General features: G+C 46.3%; 1 protein-coding gene across 3 annotated transcripts in view; it reads right to left on the reverse strand.

Annotated features, from left to right (window-relative positions):
• DVL1 (dishevelled segment polarity protein 1) overlaps positions 1–18,988 on the reverse strand; it is a 76,415-nt gene that overhangs the window by 6,571 nt on the left and 50,856 nt on the right. Inside the window, exons 5-15 of one of the 3 annotated variants that reach the window (XM_066202889.1) lie at positions 17,000–17,138; positions 12,381–12,474; positions 11,374–11,443; positions 10,510–10,649; positions 9,696–9,772; positions 9,164–9,231; positions 7,331–7,480; positions 4,486–4,617; positions 3,473–3,640; positions 2,606–2,812; positions 1,542–1,588 (exon numbers count right to left, since the gene is read on the reverse strand). In XM_066202889.1, the coding sequence (XP_066058986.1) occupies positions 1,578–1,588; positions 2,606–2,812; positions 3,473–3,640; positions 4,486–4,617; positions 7,331–7,480; positions 9,164–9,231; positions 9,696–9,772; positions 10,510–10,649; positions 11,374–11,443; positions 12,381–12,474; positions 17,000–17,138 (1,256 nt within the window). In that variant the 3' untranslated portion in view covers positions 1,542–1,577. The remainder of the gene's footprint in view (positions 1–1,541; positions 1,589–2,605; positions 2,813–3,472; positions 3,641–4,485; positions 4,618–7,330; positions 7,481–9,163; positions 9,232–9,695; positions 9,773–10,509; positions 10,650–11,373; positions 11,444–12,380; positions 12,475–16,999; positions 17,139–18,988) is intronic. The other 2 variants (XM_066202888.1, XM_066202887.1) reach the window with 2 other exon arrangements.

The following is an 18,988-nucleotide window of genomic DNA, read 5'->3' on the forward strand; positions in this document are numbered from 1 at the left end:
TCCTGCCCCTGCCTCGAATTCCTGCTCACTGCCTCGAATTCCTGCCCCTGCCTCGAATTCCTGCCCCTGCCTCGAATTCCTGCCCCTGCCTCGAATTCCTGCTCCCGCCTCGAATTCCAGCTTCTGCCTCAAATCCAGGAGAGAAGAGGAGCAGGAACGAGAGGAAAAAGCAGGAATTTGGGGGTTAATTCTAATTGTCACCGCTTTGGTGTTTTGTACCATTTCTAAAGCAACCCTTTTGCCTTCAGCAGCTAAATTCCAGCTCCTGCCTCAAATCCAGGAGAGAAGAGGAGCAGGAACGAGAGGAAAAAGCAGGAATTTGGGGTTTGACTCGAGCCAATGAGGTTGAATTCGAATTGTCACTGCTTTGGTGTTTTGTCCCCTTTCTAAAGCAACCTCTTTGCCTTCTCTGTCACCCTGAAATCCCTGAGGTTTTGTTGGCTTCAGTGGGGAGATCCTTTTAAAAGTCCTCACTGAAGCGTTGTGCTGTTGGGAGAATTCCCTGGGAAACAGTTCCTGAACTGCTCTACCACGAATCAGTAACACCCAGGGTGTTGTTCCCAAGAGAGGCCACTAAATCACCCTGGAAAACCAAAGGACTGCCACTGAGTACCAGCTGAGTTGTTACTAAAACCAAGCTTCACTAAACTTAAAAACTGATTTTTTATGGAAGCTGAAGGTCTTGCTCTGTTCCCATAGATAGACAGATTAGGAGACAGTTCCAAGCTATTTTTTTTTTTTTATCCAACGAATCAACCCAAGGAACATCCCATTAAATCCATGCGCCTTAGTGCAAGATGAACTTCCCAAAAAAGATCCCCCAGCCAGCAGAACAGGGGAGCAGCTTTTGAGTCTATATGAGCCACAGAAATGGGAAAAACAAAATTTTGGGGGGCTGCTCCTTCTTGAGCTCCAGATGCAGATCCCTCTCTGCTGCTCCAGCTGGGTTTTGGGGGAAAGGCTGCGTTCCCTGCAGAGAGATGGAAAACAGCCCACAAAGCCACTGGATTTTAAGTTAATATTCTAAGCCTGGGTCTCTGAAGTGGCACTTGCTGATTGTTATGATTGAATACTGCAGATAAATGAGAGAGGGCACAAACCCCCAATTTTAACACAGTTCTGAGAGTGACCAGTGCAGCCTTGTGTTCCCAGCACTCCCCAACACCTGCCTGAGCCACCTGGCCATCAATTAATGGGCAGTGCAGAGAAATCCAACCCAGAGGGCCGACACCATCATAAATTTGGATAATTTATTTTCTGGAGAGCCTGGGGATGGGCTTTTCCCTCCTGATTCCCTCCCCTCTGAGCTGCTGCAGCACAGTCCCACAGGTTGATATGTCCACGTCACATCACTGTGCACTGAGACAGGTCGAGCGTCCAAGACAATTCAAAATAAAAATAAAATTTTAAAATTTAAAATAATAATAATAATTTAAAAAAAAAAAAAAAGCTAAAACAAAACAAAACAGCTAAACATTTGGGTCACAAGAATCTAAGAATGGTCATGCTGTGAATTCATCACGGAGGCATTTGAAGCTTACCAATCCCCTAGAGTCAGCCATTCCTCTAGGAATCCTTCAGTCTAACGCTTGCTCAGGACAAAACAAGGGAATAACAGTTACAAGGCAAGAAACAGCACAGAAGTTGTTTTCCACCAGGAAAAGCGTGGAAGCCTTTCAGAGCTGAACACTCCTTGCACCTTTTGGGGGGCTCTCCACAGCACGGAGAAAACCCCATTCCTTTCCTGTTCCAGGGAGAGAATTCCTACTGCTCACAGAAGCAGCTGCCAAAAAAACACCCCCATGTTCTGTCCAGGGCAATCAGTTTCCAGTTCTAAAACCTCTGGGAGATTCCTCATGGATATTTCTTATTTTAGGACAAAGTGAGAAGCAGCTGGGCTAAAATCCCGTGAGCAGGCTCCTGTTCTGAAACCCTTTGGTGCCATTTTGTAAAGTCTGCATGGCTGTGGTTAAAAGGGATAAGTGACATCCAAGTTACTGGATGTTCACTGTAAAAACACAAGGAATCCTCACCCCTTCTTTACTGGCAGTGTTTCCAAAAGGAAAACTCACTCTGGGAGTGATTAAAAAAAAAAAAAGTATCTGTACAGCCAAAAATGACACAATTTTTATTTACTAAGGTTTAAAAACGAATCAGTGTTATGCTAGGGCAGAAAGGAGGAGGGCAGGTCTTTAAGCCATGCACAATTCTCTTCCTGTCCCTGTCACACATGCCAGCAGAGACTCTCCTCCCTGGGAGCACCTCCCACTTGCAAAAAAAAAAAGAGATTTTCCTTTTGTGCTGAGCACTTGGTTCTAATCCTTGTCCCATCAGCACACAAATCGCCCCATTTCCAGCAACACCAACCCCACACTGCTGGGCAATTCCTGACTGGCTTAAGCCTGGAGGTTTCCACAGAGAGCTCAAAGGCAAAACCCCACTCCTCCAGACAAACACCTTGGATTCAGTGCCTGCTGCACACAAAACCCATGCAGGGGAGCAACCAAAACCACGAGACAAGCACGGGCAGCACCAAGGAACTCAAGCAGATGGTGAGGGGGATAATGAGAGCTGTGCAACTCAAACCCCGACCATCCCGCCTTACCTTCGCTTTGCTGGCTGCCCGCACTGCCACTGCCGTAGCTGAAGCCTGGGTCTTGGTAGGCTGGTGGGAAACAAGGAGGGGGCAGAGGATATTGGTAGGGATATCCTTGGCCCAAGGGCCAGGGAGCAGCGGGGTGGGGGAGAGGGGCCAGGGTGTCCTGGTCCGAGGCGCCGCTCGAGCCGTTGTTCAGGTTCAGTGCAGCCAGATCTGCGAAAGGAAAAAAAAAAGGTGAAAACTTTTAGCCAGCAGGTGAAACGGTCACTGTGAGTTCGTTTATGGGGGTATTTGAAGCTTAGCAACCTCCTGGAATCAGCTTTCTCAGGCAGCAGTGAGAGGTGAGAAGAGGGGGAGAAAAGGGTGAGGACATCCCCCTTTTCCACTGGGACCTGAGTGGGACTGACAAGCAGGGAATGTGTGGCACCACCAGAAATAAATAAATCCTGCTGTCCACCAGGAATAAATCCTGCTGTCCTCAGGGCTCTCCTTGATGGGCTCATGCTCCTCCAAGTGCTCTCCTTGCCTGGGCTGCCAGGGAGCATCAGCCACTTGTCACACAAGTTCAGGGTGATGAAGGTTCCCCTGTTCCGGGACACCCCTTGTGAAAGCCCAGGAGAGCTGGGCTTGGAAGGGACCTCTGGAGATGCCCCAGTCCAATCCTGGGGCAGGTGACAGAGGAATGTGTCCAGCTGGATTTGGAATATCTCCAGAGAAACTCCCCGGGCAGCTCCTCCAGAGCTCTGCCACCGTCCTGGAAATTCCTCCCCATGAAATTCTTCATGGTGAGGACGCACCGGGGGCCTCTCCGAGCATCCTCAAGGGACAAAAGCGACACAGGGACAGCTCTGCCCTTCCCAGCTGGGGACTTACTGCCACAGAGGTCTCCGAAGACGTAATAGCACTGCTCTGAGAAGGTGATTTTGTTCACAGTGTGCCTGAGGTAGCCGTGTTTCAGCATGCTGCTGGCGTATTTCCTGGCCTCCCGGCGGTCCTTGAAGCCTTCCACGTGCGTGTAAAGCCAGTCCACCACGTCTGCTCCTGAAATGGGGACAGCAAGAGGGGACAGGGGATTCTCTGAGCAGAATTGTGGCAGCTGAACACTCACAGTGGGGTTATCTGAGCAGAATTGTGGCAGCTGAACACCCACAACGGGATTATCTGGCCAAACTGTGCCAGTTGAACACCTGCAATGGGATTATGTGAGCCAAACTGTGCCAGCTGAGCAAAATTGTGCCATCAGAACACCCACAACAGGATTATCTGACCAAATTGTGCCATCTGAACACCTACACGGACACTGACACTAAATACACACATTAAAAAAAAATCTTATTTACGCACACTGCGCAACCCCTTTGAGCTGCAGGAGCGAAAATGGATTTTTTTCTCTGGATTTCACTCTTCTCTGGGAGTCACCTGCCTCGAGAGGCAGATGTTAGGTTGCCAAAATTTCGGTGTTCCAAACCCTTCCTCAGCTAAAGGCAACTCCAGCCTGGACTGGCTAAATATTAGCACAGCTCAGGTCACAGGCAGTCTGGCTGTGGCGATTTTAAATCTGATTAATTTGCTTTATTAAGGTTGTGTGGTTGAGTTCCAGCCGCTCTGCTCAACTTGGGCAGATCTCTAGAACCACCTGAAACCCTGAGATCTAAAAACAAAGAATTAAGAACCAGCTCTGTGTGGGCATGAGAAACGTGCAGCAATTTTGGATACCCGAGCTCAAACAAAGAGTTCTTTCCTGTCACACTTAGAGCCGTCCATAAATGGAATATAAGAGGTGCTAGACATGAAAAAAAAAAGCTGATTAAAAGGTAATTTCTTGAAGCTGTTTCCATGAAGTGACTGGTTTTTCTTTCCCCCCAGCATTCCTGGGATCTGCTTACCTATCACTGCATTGGAGATGGTGATTTTTAACCACATCCTGTCCCGAATTTCAAGGCCTGAGTCTGGCAGCTGCATGACCTTGACAATAGTAGCCATGTCACTCTTCACAGTTAAGGGAGATTCTTCTAATTCTAAAAGGAAGAGAGGCCACAGGCTGCTTTGAAATGAACTGAGGCTGAAGGAACTTCTCAGCTCCCAGTTTGGATGAAAAAAAAAAAATAAATTACAGTTTTACCAACAGATGCAAAAAAAAAAAAAAGAAAAAGAAAAAAAGACACCAAAGTTCCCAAATGCACCCTAATCCACGGAGTGAATTACAGAGCAAATTTAGAGCAAATTCTTCAGATTTTGGGCTCAGGGCCACCAGTTTAGTGACAGAAATGCCGGGTGCCCATGTCGTGGCTTCCCTGAGCAGCCACAGGATCCACTCTGCAGTCAGGACTGGCAGAAAAGGAAATCCCAGGATTTCTGTGATCCATCATTTCCCAGGAACAGCCCTTTCCACCCAGGGGATCAGTTCACTGCATGGAGAACTCTGTGGGACAAGATTCTGGGGTTTGTTCTTTAGGTTTGGGGTTCACTGTCAGGAGTTCATCTCCATGGCTCAATCCACGTCCAGTTGGGTTTTTTAAAAGATCTGGACATTCTTAGGGAGAATTGAAATTATAAAAGAAATCTTCCCCCATCAGAAGAAATCAGTTCAAATATAAATTGAATTATAAACTCCCTTGTATTTATTATTTTAAATTCAATTATAAAGACCCTTCCCAGTGTCCCAGAGATGGCAGCCTCACAGTCCACTCTTCCCAGGATTACTTTGCTCTGCATTTTTCTTGTGGAACACTTTTTTAAAAAGCTCCCAAATGCCTCCACAGCCATTCCCAGTTCACACCATTACAGGCAGAACTGGCTCGCCAGAGGTTTCGCACTTTCCTGATCAGTTTTTTACAATAAAATCACAACAGGGTTGAGGTTGATCTTGTCAAATTCTCCTTCCTGTCCCACCTTCCAGCCCTAGAAAATTCACTTTTTATCTGTGTTTGTAGCTCTTCTCCAGCAGGAATTCCAAACCCCTCCTCCCCTCCCAGTTCCCCACATCACCCACCTTTCAAAAGCACAAGGGAACCACTTTTGTCCTTTTCCAGCCACCCAAAATTTTGGATTTAAAAAAAAAGAAAAAAAAAAAAAAGGTACAGCAGAGCGTGAAACAATGAAAACTGAAAATGCTTCTTTTCCACGCGGGCACTGCCAATATGCATGAAAACACCCCAGACCAGCTCTGCATGCGGCTTCAATACTTACAAACCTCAAATAAACACTAAAACTTTGCTTTTGCTTTAAGTTAGTTTGGTTAGTGGCAAAAAGCAACGTGTCTGGGGGGGAAAAAAAATACACCAACTAATGTTCGAGTACATGGGGAGCGATAAATTGTGTTTTCTTGGAGACCTGAGATCTGCATTTGAACAGAAAATTTGTATTTTCTAAGTTTTGGTTGCTGTAAAAACACGGCAAATTCTGTTCTGCATCTGAAATGCATTTTGGTCTGAATTCAGCTGAGGAAAATTCACCCAGCCCAGGCTGGGGCAGGGAACGGGGCTGAGCTGAAGGAAGAGGTCACAAGAAAAATCAGGGATACCCTTTATCCTCTTTCACTCCAGAAAGGAAATAATTTAAGTCACCGGCACAGAAATGAGCAGCCGTCTCAAGAAAGGTGGTTTTGCTCCCAAACACCTTTATTTTCCAAGTATGACCGGGAGGGTGCCTGTCCCCCACTTCCCCATCCCAGCACTGTAATCAAGGCACAGGACACATGAATTGGTCAAGAGGAATGCTGAGTACAGACTTGTTTGACAGCAATCAGCAGAGACACTGGATTCCAGCAGTACCTGTAAGGCTCAAAACACATCTCAGGATAAAGCAGCCAGCAGGGAAGGGGTTCCTTTGCTTCCTGCTGCAAATTATTTCCCCTCTGTGGTGCTGCCTGATGTCTAAAAACACCTACAAAAAAAAAAAAAAAAAAACCCCAACCTGGCCTTTTCCTCCAAGGTGAGGTGGGAATTCCAGTTTATGGCATCTGTGGTACTTCATAAGCAATACCACACAGGTCTTTAAAATCCTCCAAGTGTTGTTTTGAGTAAAAGAAAGGAGAAGTTAATATTCCTTAAACAGATTTTCCAAGGCGAGGAGTTGGAGCGTAGTGTTAAAAACACCGAGGCCGTGGGTTTGAGACCTGTCTGGTCTTAAAATCTGGACTTACTGATCCTTGTGGGTCCTTTCCAACTAAAAAAGATTGTGTAGTTAGAGTGCTCTGAGAGGCTTTTGAATTAAAGAAACCTCTCTGAACCATGACAACCCCCTGGTTTCATGGGCATGGCTCTTTTAGACCGCCACAGACTGACAAACCAGGAACAAGCTTGAACTCTAACCATAACTTCACTTGGGATGTCAAACTTGGTTTTAAGCTTGCTCAATAAATTCTAAAAACATAAAAAAGCATAAAAAGGATAAAAAAGTATAAAAGAAGGCCGCGTGAACGTCGGGGGAAGGCTTTCCCAAATAAAACACCGACGTTACTGTTGAAATTTATTAAAAGCCAAACCCAAACCCAAGAAGGGACCTCTCCCATCCACCTGAGGGGATAAACCCTGAACCTTATCTTTAAAATCCACCGGCAACCACTCCTCCACGCTTATCAAAACCTCCAACCTTTGCCAAAAGTTCTCTCCTGCTTTCCCCAAGCATGAGAAACCACTCAAGGCCTGGCTGGCGCTGCCGCTGTCACCGTGCCCGTGGCCGGGCCCTGCTGGCCCCGAGCTGCCCTGGGCTGGCCAGGGGGTGACTTACTTTCCGACTCGGGAATTGAGCTTGTTAGTGAGGAGCTGGTAGATGTGGTGATGCTCATGGAAGGGCTCATACCGTAACGGGGGTACGCTCCCGTCATGGCCGTGGTATGAGAGATCCACGCCGCCGGGTCGATCGGCCGCACCGGCTCAGCTGCGAGCAGAAGGCACAGAGAGAACGGCGTCAGAGGTGCGGCAAACGCAAAGATTGTCAAAGCTCTGAGGGGTTTTCTCTCCTGTTTTCTTGTTGTTTATCTCGTTTTCCTAAGGGTTTCACATGAGGGATGTCCCGTATGTGTGAGGCCTCTCTACCCTTGTGGCAAGTCTGCACCACCACAAAGGGACAGAAAACGGCGTCAGACTTGGAGCAAACACCAAGATTGTCAAAGCTCTGAGGGGTTTTCTCTTGTTCTCTTGTAGTTTATCTCGTTTTCTGAGGGTTTTATCTAAGTGAGGTCCCGTAGTCTGCACCACCACAAAGGGACAGAAAACGGCATCAGACTTGGAGCAAACACCAAGATTGTCAAAGCTCTGAGGGGTTTTCTCTTGTTTTCTTGTTGTTTCTCTGGTTTTCCTCATGGTTTCATATGAGAGAGGTCCCCTAGTCTGCACCACCACAAAGGGACAGTAAAACGGGGTCAGACTTGGAGCAAACACCAAGATTGTCAAAGCTCTGAGGGGTTTTCTCTTGTTCTCTTGTTGTTTATCTCGTTTTCTGAGGGTTTTATCTAAGTGAGGTCCCGTAGTCTGCACCACCACAAAGGGACAGAAAACGGCGTCAGAGGTGCAGCAAACGCAAAGATTGTCAAAGCTCTGAGGGGTTTTCTCCTGTTTTCTTGTTGTTTCTCTGGTTTTCCTCATGGTTTCATATGAGAGAGGTCCCCTAGTCTGCACCACCACAAAGGGACAGTAAAACGGGGTCAGACTTGGAGCAAACACCAAGATTGTCAAAGCTCTGAGGGGTTTTCCCTTGTTCTCTTGTTGTTTATCTCGTTTTCTGAGGGTTTTATCTAAGTGAGGTCCCCTAGTCTGCACCACCACAAAGGGACAGTAAAACAGGGTCAGAGCTGCGGCAAACACCAAAATTTTGAGAGCTCTGAGGGGTTTTCTTTTGGTTATACTGATTTTCAAAAGGGTTTCAAAGGAGTGAGGTCCTGTACTCTGCACCAGACAAAAGGCACAGAAAATGGAGTCAGACTTGCAGCAAATACCGAAAATTTGAAAGACCTGAGGGTTTTTCTCTTGTTGTTTCTCTGGTTTTCCAGAGAGAGGGTTTCAAGGGAGCTCCCAGAGTTTGCACCCCACATCCTACTGCATTTACTCCACCCTCATCTTCTGTGGACTGGGAACAAACTGGTTCCAGCACCAGCAGCACAGCCCTCACCAGCAGGAGGCAGCTGAGTTTGTCACATGAGCACAGATCTTTTACCGCTACTGAAAGCGAGATAATTTTCCTGGTGTTTTATGTGTATCACTGCTGCTTCCCTCACATCTTCAAAACACTCCGTTTAGAAGTTCTCTCTAGAAGTTCACTGTGAGGAGATGAGATTTTTTTAACACTTGGCGTAATTATCTCCAAACCTTCTATGAATTGAAAGGTTGAGATCACTTCCCAAAAGGTTAGGAGCTTGATCCAAAGATGTGAACCAAGAGAAAAACTCCCAGGGAATTCAATGGGCAGTGGAATCTCAGAAAAAGCGTCTTGAACTCCAGTACAAGAGTAAACATATAAAAGGAATGAACGGGTGGAATCTGTTAAGATGCCAAAATAGGTGAAAATATTCCAGACCTTGGGGGCTTCCCAGGAACCCAGCAAAGAGCCCAAATGTGTACTCACCCCTGGGGATGGTGAAATAACTCCTGGGAGTAGGGTCCCAGCATTTGGCAACTGTTAGGCTGATAGGTCTAGGAAGAAAGAAAACAGGTAGGGATGACTCTTTAACTTTCCTACAGAGCTGGAAATGCTACAGGAACTATTTGAAACAAATTCATTCCTATCCAGCAGTTGCCAAGTACATTCCGAGAACGGTTTTGCAAAGCTTTGTAATGTTTTCAGTAGGAAGCACATCAGGAGGTTGCTGGTTTTTGCACAGATGATGAGCACTGGTGGTGAAATCTGTTGGCTGAGCAGCTCCTGAGATATTAAAATGCTCATCCCATAAACAAAGAGCGCCGCTGAAACCAGGCAACTCCTCGTTGGTGTTGGTTTTGGCCAGAACCAACCTCACCTATTCATCGTTTACACTGAGAATTCACAGCTGAGATCAGTCGTGCTGATGGATATCGAAATGTTGATTTCTCTGAGGTTTTCTCAGCTCCAACAACTGCACGTGGAGGATGAATAGGAGGAGGTTTTGTGATGTGCTCACCCTGGTTTGGAGACGATTTCCCGTAAAACCCGAACGGCGTCGTCATTGCTCATGTTCTCAAAATTGACATCGTTCACCTGAAACGGCGCAGAAAGCGGAGGTCAGGCTTTGCAGCAGGAAACTTAGAAGGTGTTTTAATTCCTTAATTAAATCCCCCAATTTATCTGCCTGGTCACTGCATCCATTCCTTTGAATTGTCATTTCTCTGAGTTCTCTCTGAGAAATCACTGAGAGTTTAGGAGAGCCCAGAGAAGATTCCAGCTAAACCGACGGCAAGGATCAGATGAATAATTTAATATTACCGAGTATAATTTAGTACTTATTCTCTTCTGGGAGCAGGGCTCAGTACAACCCTTAATGCCCATTTTTCTGAGTCTTCTCATGGTGTTGTATTTTCTTCCACTGTTACCAGCAATTCAAGGCTTGAATTTAAAGAAATCAAACAGAAACTGCTATGTGACTATGACTTCCCTTCACACATTCTGTTTCGTTTTATTTTGCTGTGGGTTTTTTCCAGGCTCTTCAAACCTGTAGAACCTAAATGTGCCACGTTTTACCTATAAATCTTGAAGGCCTTTAAGAGTTTGGAGCATTAACCCTCCTCATTTTACAGAGAGTAGGATGAGACCGAAATGGATTTGCCCAAATTAATTTCAGGAGCTTGGGAACAAAGCACCGTTTCACACCGACTTCAGTGTGACCTTTGTGCCACGTTTCTCTGAGGGGTAAATAAATCCCGTTCCCTGGTCCGTGCAGCCCGTGGGGCTGGTGGCTTTGGGGACAGGAGCAGCAGGGTTTGGGGACAGGGACACACCTGCAGCAGCATGTCCCCCGGCTCGATGCGCCCGTCCGCCGCCACCGCCCCTCCTTTCATGATGGAGCCGATGTAGATGCCACCGTCGCCCCGGTCGTTGCTCTGCCCCACAATGCTGATCCCCAGGAAGTTGTACTTTTCTAGATGGACACAAAGTGAAGGGTGGGGAAGGGGAAAAAAAAGAAAAAATAAAAAAAAGCAGACAAAGTGGTTAAAATGAGAGCAAAGAGCGAGGCTGCTTAAGCTTCGAAAGGTCTCAACACATCAGCAGGGCAAGGTTTGACTTGCAATGAGCTCTAAGGGTGAATATTTGCCTGGCACCTTCAGCAAAAGACTGCTAAAGAAAGGATTTTCTAATCCAAGGCAGTGTTACATTTAAAAAAAAAAACCAAACCCAGCAAGAAGAAGAGCACTGAAAAGACTTGTCCACACCTGGAAATTAGCACCGATCACATTAAGCAATGTTTGTTCCACACGTCAGAGAGGCAGGAAGGGTTTGGTGCTGCTGAAAGGTGCTGAAGTCGTTGGCAGCCCTGCACATTTCTGTCTGGCTGACAAATGGAACACATGAGCAGCAGAAATGCAAACCTCCAGTGCCCTTCTACCCTAATCCCTCACCATTAACTCCACATCCTGGAGCTCCAGCTCCTTCCCTGCAAGGGACACTGATCTGAAAATCAGTTCTGGGTTAGGAATCCAGGCACAGTCAGCACGGCAGCAACTCTCAGCTGCTGTTCCCTTAATTCACCTGGCGTCCTTTCCAACCAAGGAACTGCCTCCTGCCTCCAAAGGCTCCCTCACCATCCCAAAATACATCTCTACCACTTGAAATTCGCCATAAAAAAAGGTGGCGTGTCCTCTTACCCATGTTGAGCGTGACAGTGATGATGTTCAGGGACATGGTGGAGTCAGTGATGCTGCTGAACGAGGACGACTGCAAAACACAACAGGAAAGTCTCAAGGTTTTAAATGGCTCGGGGGTAAGAACTGTTGAGGATTAACTCATCAGGAATTGATTAACAGGTTTCCAATTGAAAGGCGTCCAGGTATTATTGAGGCTTCCTCAAAATTATGCTTCATTTAGGAACTTGAAGGAAAGAAATCTGAGCAGAGCCCGCACTTCCTCCGAAGGTTTGATCACAAAATTCACAGAGCACGTTCCCATATGGGGGTTTCTCAACTGAACTTCCCCTGGAATTATTTCTGCTTCCTGGCTGTGACTGACAGGCGAACATTTAGATCCTGAAGTGCCCAGTGGAGTGTGAATTATTGCACCCACAGCTCCTCCTTAAAGGGAGGCGTGAGCAGCACAGGACCCAGCAGGAAGTGAGAGGAGACACACTCCCTGCCTCCAGAATTAAATACAAAGGTGCTTATCAACGATCTCCTGAAACACCATCCTGTGATAAAAAGTGTGTGAGGTCATTCTTTAATGCGTGAAGAAACCAGGTACTTCAGGAATCTGTCCCTGGGGTCACCCTCATCCTGCTGCCAAGGACTGGCACAGGACAGGGCCAAGGAAAAGATCTGGGATTTCCTATAAACTTGGATTTCTCCTTCCAGCAGAATGCAGGTCTCAGGGTTATCTCACACCCCTTCCCACATCCTAATGGAGCTTCTCCTCCAGAGACTGGTCTTGGAAAAGACAAGAAATGGGAGCACCAAACAGTGAAAGGAGAAAGGGAGAGGCGAAAACTCCGCTTTGGAGCCGCGGGACTTCAAATGTAAAGATTTAGCCCAGACTGGAGCCACAAGGAGCCTTCCCAGCGAATTCAACAGGCACAGACCTGTCCTGGATCCCTTCCTGAGTCAACAGCTCCTCTCAAAAACCCACAAATCACCTCCTTGGATGGTGCTGGTGCCAGCCTTACCCTGTCGATCTGCCGCATCCTCTGTTTCCTCCTCCGGCGCTTGTGCTTGCGGATGAGGCGGGATGAGGTGCTCTGCTCCGTGGAGCTGCTCAGCCTGAGGGGAGAACAGAGCAAAACGTCAGCCCTGCAAGGCTCAGCCACCTGCATTCCCTGCCACAGAGAGCTGATTCCTGCAGCAGCAGCAGCACGGGGGAAATCACTCAGAGTTCAGGAGAAGGTTCCGGCGAAACCGACAGCAGGGATCGGATGAATTATTGAATGTTTCAGAGTATAATTTAGCACTTGTTTTCTTCAGTGCAACCCTTAATGCCCATTTCTCTGAGTCCCCTCATGGTGCTGTATTTTCTTCCACTCTTACCAGCAATTCAAGGCTTGAATTTTAAAGAAATCAAATAGAAATTGCTAACAGGGGGACAGTGACTATGATTTCCCTTCACACACTCTGTTTCATTTTGCTGTGGGTTTTTTTCCAGGCTCTTCAAACTTGTAGAAATTAAATGTGCCACATTTTCCATATGAACCTTGAAGGTCTTTAAGGGTTTGGAGCATTAATCGTCCTCATTTTACAGAGAGTAGGATGAGACAGAAATGGATTTGCCCAAATTAATTTCAGGAGTTTGGAACAAAGCCTAGATTATTAAGATACCACTGTAACACCAGAAAGACATCTCTCCTCTATTAAATATGTTAGGAATGGCAAAAAAATAAAACACAAAGCAATGCTACATCATTAAAAAAGATTTAAAACCCCCAACCTTATACAACACCAAACAAACAGTGCCAGGTTTTCCCCCCCAGTTTCCACATCCCTGCCTTCCGTGTTCCAGCCACATGCAGGAACAGTGAGAATACCTCAAAAACTTGATGCCAGCAATTCCAAAAAGGAGCTTGGTGTCCTGAGAGCACAGGACACCCCTGTGGCCTGAAGTATTTTTTGTCAAGTATCAGCCTTGGAGATGCTGGAGCTGCTCAGAGGGTGTGAATCTCCTGACATTCCCTTCGAGTTCACACAACTATTTCAGGCACGTTAACCTCACACACCCCTTCTTCCCCTCCCAGCAAGGGGAATTGCAGAGCCAAGGGGTGGGATTTTTCAAAAAGGAGATCCAAAATGTGATAATTCCTGGTGTGTGTGGAGCAGCTCACACAGCACCTGGGGTTGGGAGGTTTTACCTTCCAACAGGAAAAAAAGGAGGAGGTGTCGAACTCAGGGCTCCCAAAACTGGGCTTGTTCAACTTCCACCAAAAAATTGACACAAAAAAACCTCCTCTTACATTTTGCTGTCAATATTCTCCCCCTCTCTGCTCCCTCTCCCATTTCCTTCTCCTCCTCTTCCCTCCCAGAACATCTCAGCAGAGGATGCAGTTTAAACTTCCCAGCTTAGGAGAACCTGAGGGAAACCAAGGCCACGTTGCTCACACCCCAGTGAAGCTGCCTGCTCTCTGAAAGGTTATTTTTTCTCTCAAATTAAATCATCAAACCCAAAATTTCTTGGCAAATCTCGGAGTTTCTGTTGCCAGGTGGTGACATGTGGGAAGTGAAGTCGTTCTTTGTTGTATTTTTGCCATTCTGCTCGATTTCAGGACGGAAGGATGAGAATCAGCTCCTTAGAAAAGCCCCAGCTCGGGTTTAGTTCAAGAGGACAAAAAAACATTTCAGGAGAAAAAAAAATGGAGCTAAAACAGCCTCTCCCACCAGCTGCACAGAACCGATGATCAGGAGGCTCCGCAGGAACATTTTAACACCTATTTTCACGTAGCTGTGGCACATTTCATCACCTCTCCCTGCAATTCCTGCTCAATCCACAGCCTTAATGCATCCATGCTGAATCCTTAATATTCTGGGAGCATCTGGATGCTCAAAAGCAGCTCAAACCTGCTCTAATGAGGAATATTTTGCTCTCTGAGGCATCACCAGAAATGCTGGGTAAAAGTTATTATTATTATTAATCCGACGAGCAAGACAAGATGGCAAATTTGAGCTTTTGAGACAAATAAAGTGCAAAGATGAAAAACAAATCTGGAGTTATCATTAGCAATTAATTTCCTGCACCAGCTACTGCCCGAAACCCTGGCTGCACTTCTAACTTAGAGGTCAATAAATACCACAGAAGAGATTTTTTAAAATGTTGTAATAATAATAATAATAATAATATTTTTTCTCCATTCTACAGTTCCCAAAGGCCAGGGGAAAAAAAGGCAACAATTGTTAAATAAAGCTTGTCCACATGGCTTAAAAATAAATTCTGATAATTTCACAAATGAGTAATAAACTTTTTTTTTTGCAGTGAATTCTTTTAGTTGCCTTGAACTGAGAGCAGCAATTGCTGACAATAATCCTACAGCTACAGATGTCAGACCTGTTAGACCTTTACTTTGGGGAAGACAGAAAAAAAGCTTTTGCTGTGAAGTTCCCTACATCAACCTCTGTTCAAAATCCTACCTGCAAACAACACAAGCGTTCAGTTATACCACACTTCGAAAAAAAAAAGGAAATTAATTGTTGTGCGCTGTCCTGGAGTGTCTGTGAACAGGTTAATTCACCAAAAGATGACATTATTCTTTAACTGAATGCAAAAGAACTTCCTTGGGCTGGGAACTACCCAGCTCTGCTCCACTGCTCCGAGTTCAAATAAAACAAATCCAAACAGAGTCACAAAAGCATCCTCAGCCTCCCAACCTCTTCCCTTCCAGGACAGCAACATCCTTTCCACCTGATTTCCTCCCTCAGTGCCTCCTCCCTCACAGGACAGCAGAACCCCCCAGCTGACAGGAACCAAACTCACCCCTGAGACCCCTCTGTCCCCAGGCTGGTGCCTCCAGCAGCTCTGGAACCTTCTCCATTTGCTCTTTTTTTTTTCTGCCTGATTTTTGCCTCCAGAGAAAACTTCTCCCTGCCAGCACAGTGTCTGAGAACATCATCCCTGGAACACGGCAGCATACCTCGGAGCATTCCTTTGAGTGGTTCTTCCTGACTAGCTGGCCTGGCAGCTCTTCCCTGTGCCAAAAGCTCCTGCCCCAACCTCCAGAAGGGGAAAGGCAGCAGCAGCAGCTTCCAAGAATCTCTTTTCTTCTCAGGTCAGCCTCAGGAAGTTTGATTCTTTTTTTTTTTATTCATACAGAAAGATTTCGCTGCTCTGATGTGCCCCATGAGCTAATCCTGCCCCACTGCATTGCTGCTGCCATGGAACAATCATGAATTTATTTACAACAAACCCGAATCAGCTGCAGGGTTGTGGTGTTTGTTGTGGCTCGGGTTTTTAGGGGAGGGCTCAAAGCCCTGAAGGCTTTGGGGAGGCTCGGGGTGCATTCAGGGTTAAGGATTCATCTTTTACCAGCCCTCCATGCAGGTGAATTTCCTGAAAGGTGATTCTTTTTGTATCTCCGGCTGTTGGCAACTTCATCACGGAATGGTTTGGGTTGGAAAGGACCTTAAACTCATCTCATTCCAACCACGTGCAGGGACACCTTGCACTTCACTGAGACTGCAAAATAAGTTCTTGAAACTAATTCAGCACTGAACCTCCAATGTGCATTTAGTTACCCTTTCACCCCTCTAGAAACACTCAGCCTTTAATCAGAATTGTGAGGTCTTCACGCCCTGACTAACTCCAAGACCCAACAGATCCACCAAGATCCATAAGCTGATCACAGCAAGGGGCTCAGGATCTCCAGGACTAGTTGCTTTTTGCTGTTTTTATTAAAATTGCCACGTTCTGCCTCATTTGTTTCAGCTGCAGATCCCTGTGACCCACCAGAGATCTGTCACCCTGCTGTCCTCTGACAAATCCATAACGGGTTTTCAGAGTCCACTGGGATGAACTAGAGCCAGTGGCCAGGAAAAGGAAGAATATTCTAGAGAATGTGGCCAGGAAAAGGAAAAAAAATAGTTTAGATTGGTTTTACGTCCGTGAAAATAAGTATTTTGAATCCACCAAATGTATTGGCTTAAAGACTTCTCAAAGAAAAACAAAAATATCTTTAGATATAAGCAAGCTGTCTTGAAATGAGATGTATTTTTCAAGCAGGGAATAATTCACACACCCTGCCCGCACAAAGAGAAAGAAATAATGAAGGAGCCATAAATACATGGCAGCCCAGGCTGCCTTTGCAACAGCATTAACTTTGATGAATTCCTGAACTCCTCATAGGTCTCAGACTATGCAATTACCCAGGAATTCCTTTATAATTGAGCTCCAGTGAAGTGCACACTTATTAGGAATCTCTGCTGACACTATTTGGTTTTAATATTCACACTTTATAAATAGGTAGGCAGTCGCACAGCGCTTTGATCTTGAAGTGTGGCCGTCCTTGCTATGAAAAGGAGATGAACAGAGCTTTTCTTTCAACTGGAACAGTGGTTTGGACAGCCTGGACAGTGACCCAATAACTGAGCAGTGATTCCACACAATGGTGTCAGTGAGGAACGACCCGTGTGGAAAGGAAAGAGAAAGGAAGGGAAAATGGGAAAGGAAAATGGGAAAGGAGAAAGGGGAAAGGGGAAAGGAAAATTAAAACAAAAAAGAGAGGAGGGGAAGAAAAAGAGAGAAGATGAGCTCAGAGGAGGCCAAGAAGATGCCCAGAGGCTGTCCCAGCTCTGGGGCCCGGCTGGGCTGTACCTGCTGGTGTTGTCGTCGTCCTCGGAGTCGATGAAGCTGCTGGACTCCAGCTCGCTGCTCATCATGGTGGAGGAGCTGTCGTAGCCAGGGGGGTGCTCACGGTGCCTGTCCAGCTTGGGGTGCCCGTTGATCCTGGGGACTGGGAAGGGACAGGAAAAGGAGTGTCACAGCAGAGTTTTACAGCACAGGCGAGGTGGTGGCGCTGGGAGCAGCAGGACAATCGCACCGGGAAATGGAATTGGGGAATGTGAGACCATTGCAGCTCTGCGGGAGGAGCTCCCTGCCAAAACCAAGCTGTTTGCAGGACCTGAGCCCCGTCACCAGCTGGAAAAGCTTCTGTCCTGCTGGCCTTTCCCATCTGCCCGCGGCTCAGTTTCTGGGCCAGCCTTTCACTGTATCAGGCATAGAAAAGCACTATAGAGGTATCAGACAGCAACAGAAGCTGTGTCAATGGAAAGGACAAACAAAAAGCACTTTGGGTTTGGCATGGACAGCCCCAGCAGCACAGAAATCCTGCAAACAACATTCCTGGCTGAATTTATTAATATTTTACCCATAAAACCACTTTTAGCTGGGCCTGTGCTACACGTCCCTGTCCCTCACGTGGGCAGTGCAGGACATCAGACACCGCCTGGGCCCTTCAGGTGCTCCAGAACAATCCTTCACTAATCCCTGGCTGCGTGAACACTGTCAGACCCAAACATTCCCACGGATAATCCCCTCCCAAAAATGCCATTTACTTGGAGGCTGCAGTGACTCATCGTTTTCTAGAGATATTTTAGGGATTTTCCTCAGCACAGCAACCTCCTCCTGCACCTTTCATTAGAATATCCCTAATTTCCAAGTGCTCTGTTTTAGCAGGAATGTTCCTTTCCCTGAAACAAGAAAAGCTGAGCTTGAGAAGGTAAAGAAATCACCACAACAGGCTTCAAAACCAGGCTGAGATTTCAAACCATCCTCTCCAAACACACAACTCCAAGGTCTAAAGGATTTACTCTTAAATTACAGAACGGAAAACCTGCTATGGGGAGCAAGGCCTGCAGCAGGAATTATACCAAGGAATTACATTAAGAGTTAATTGCTAAAGTAAAACGGTTTGTGCTCCAAGTCAAGTATCAGAGAAAGTTTGACCAAGTGATGCTCAGCGTTTATTCAAGATTTCCAGCACCAGGAGAACAGTCAGGACTCGAGGAAGCCAAGGTGTGGAAGAAATCTGGTTTAACCTCCCAAGCAGCACCAGGTAGCCCTGAGCTCACAAGGAAGGTTTCCTGTGTAATTAAGGTGTGCATTTAAATCCATTAAGTTTTTTTTTTTTGCAATTTCCCTGCCCAAGTAAAATTCCCTTTTCCAAGCTTTTCTAATGTTAGCCAGCATTGTTTGGTGGCAATTAACCATTATTATAATTGAGCACTTTCACAAACCCTGATTATAAAGGGTTTACTCATAAAATATTCCCACGTAAGCCTCCAAAGCAACAAGGACTTCTGCTGCTTGAAGAGAGAAAAGGGGGAGCTCTGACATCCTGATCTTTTTTTTCCAGATCAGTTTTCCTTAGGAGTTCCTTGGTGTTTGTTATCTGCAGCACCCAAAAATAAAACCAGTTTTATGATGTTGCTCAAGCCACCACGTTCTCTTTGTAGGGATTATTTAGAAATCAGGGAGTATACAAATTTAAACCTGAAGAAGAATCAATCATTCCTTGCTCTGGGTCAGTGCCTGTCCACTAATGAGCAGGGACTTTCTGCCCTGGAGTTCCTTGGTTTTTGTATCTGCAGCATCCAAAAAAAAAAAAAGAGTTTTATGATGTTCCTCAGGTTCTCTTTGTGGGGATTAATTTGAGATCAGGGAATATACACGTTTAAAGAAGAATCAATCACTCCCTGCACTGGGTCAGTGCCTGTCCCACTAATGAGCAGGGACTTTCTGCCCTGCTGACCCCCCGCCCTGTCCCTTCATTAGAGGGTGACAGAGTTCACCAGGACAGTGTGA

Source organism: Chamaea fasciata, unplaced genomic scaffold, assembly GCF_029207755.1.
Source record: "Chamaea fasciata isolate MVZ Bird 193981 ecotype frontalis unplaced genomic scaffold, bChaFas1.0.hap1 SCAF_23, whole genome shotgun sequence".
Lineage (NCBI taxonomy): Eukaryota > Metazoa > Chordata > Aves > Passeriformes > Sylviidae > Chamaea > Chamaea fasciata.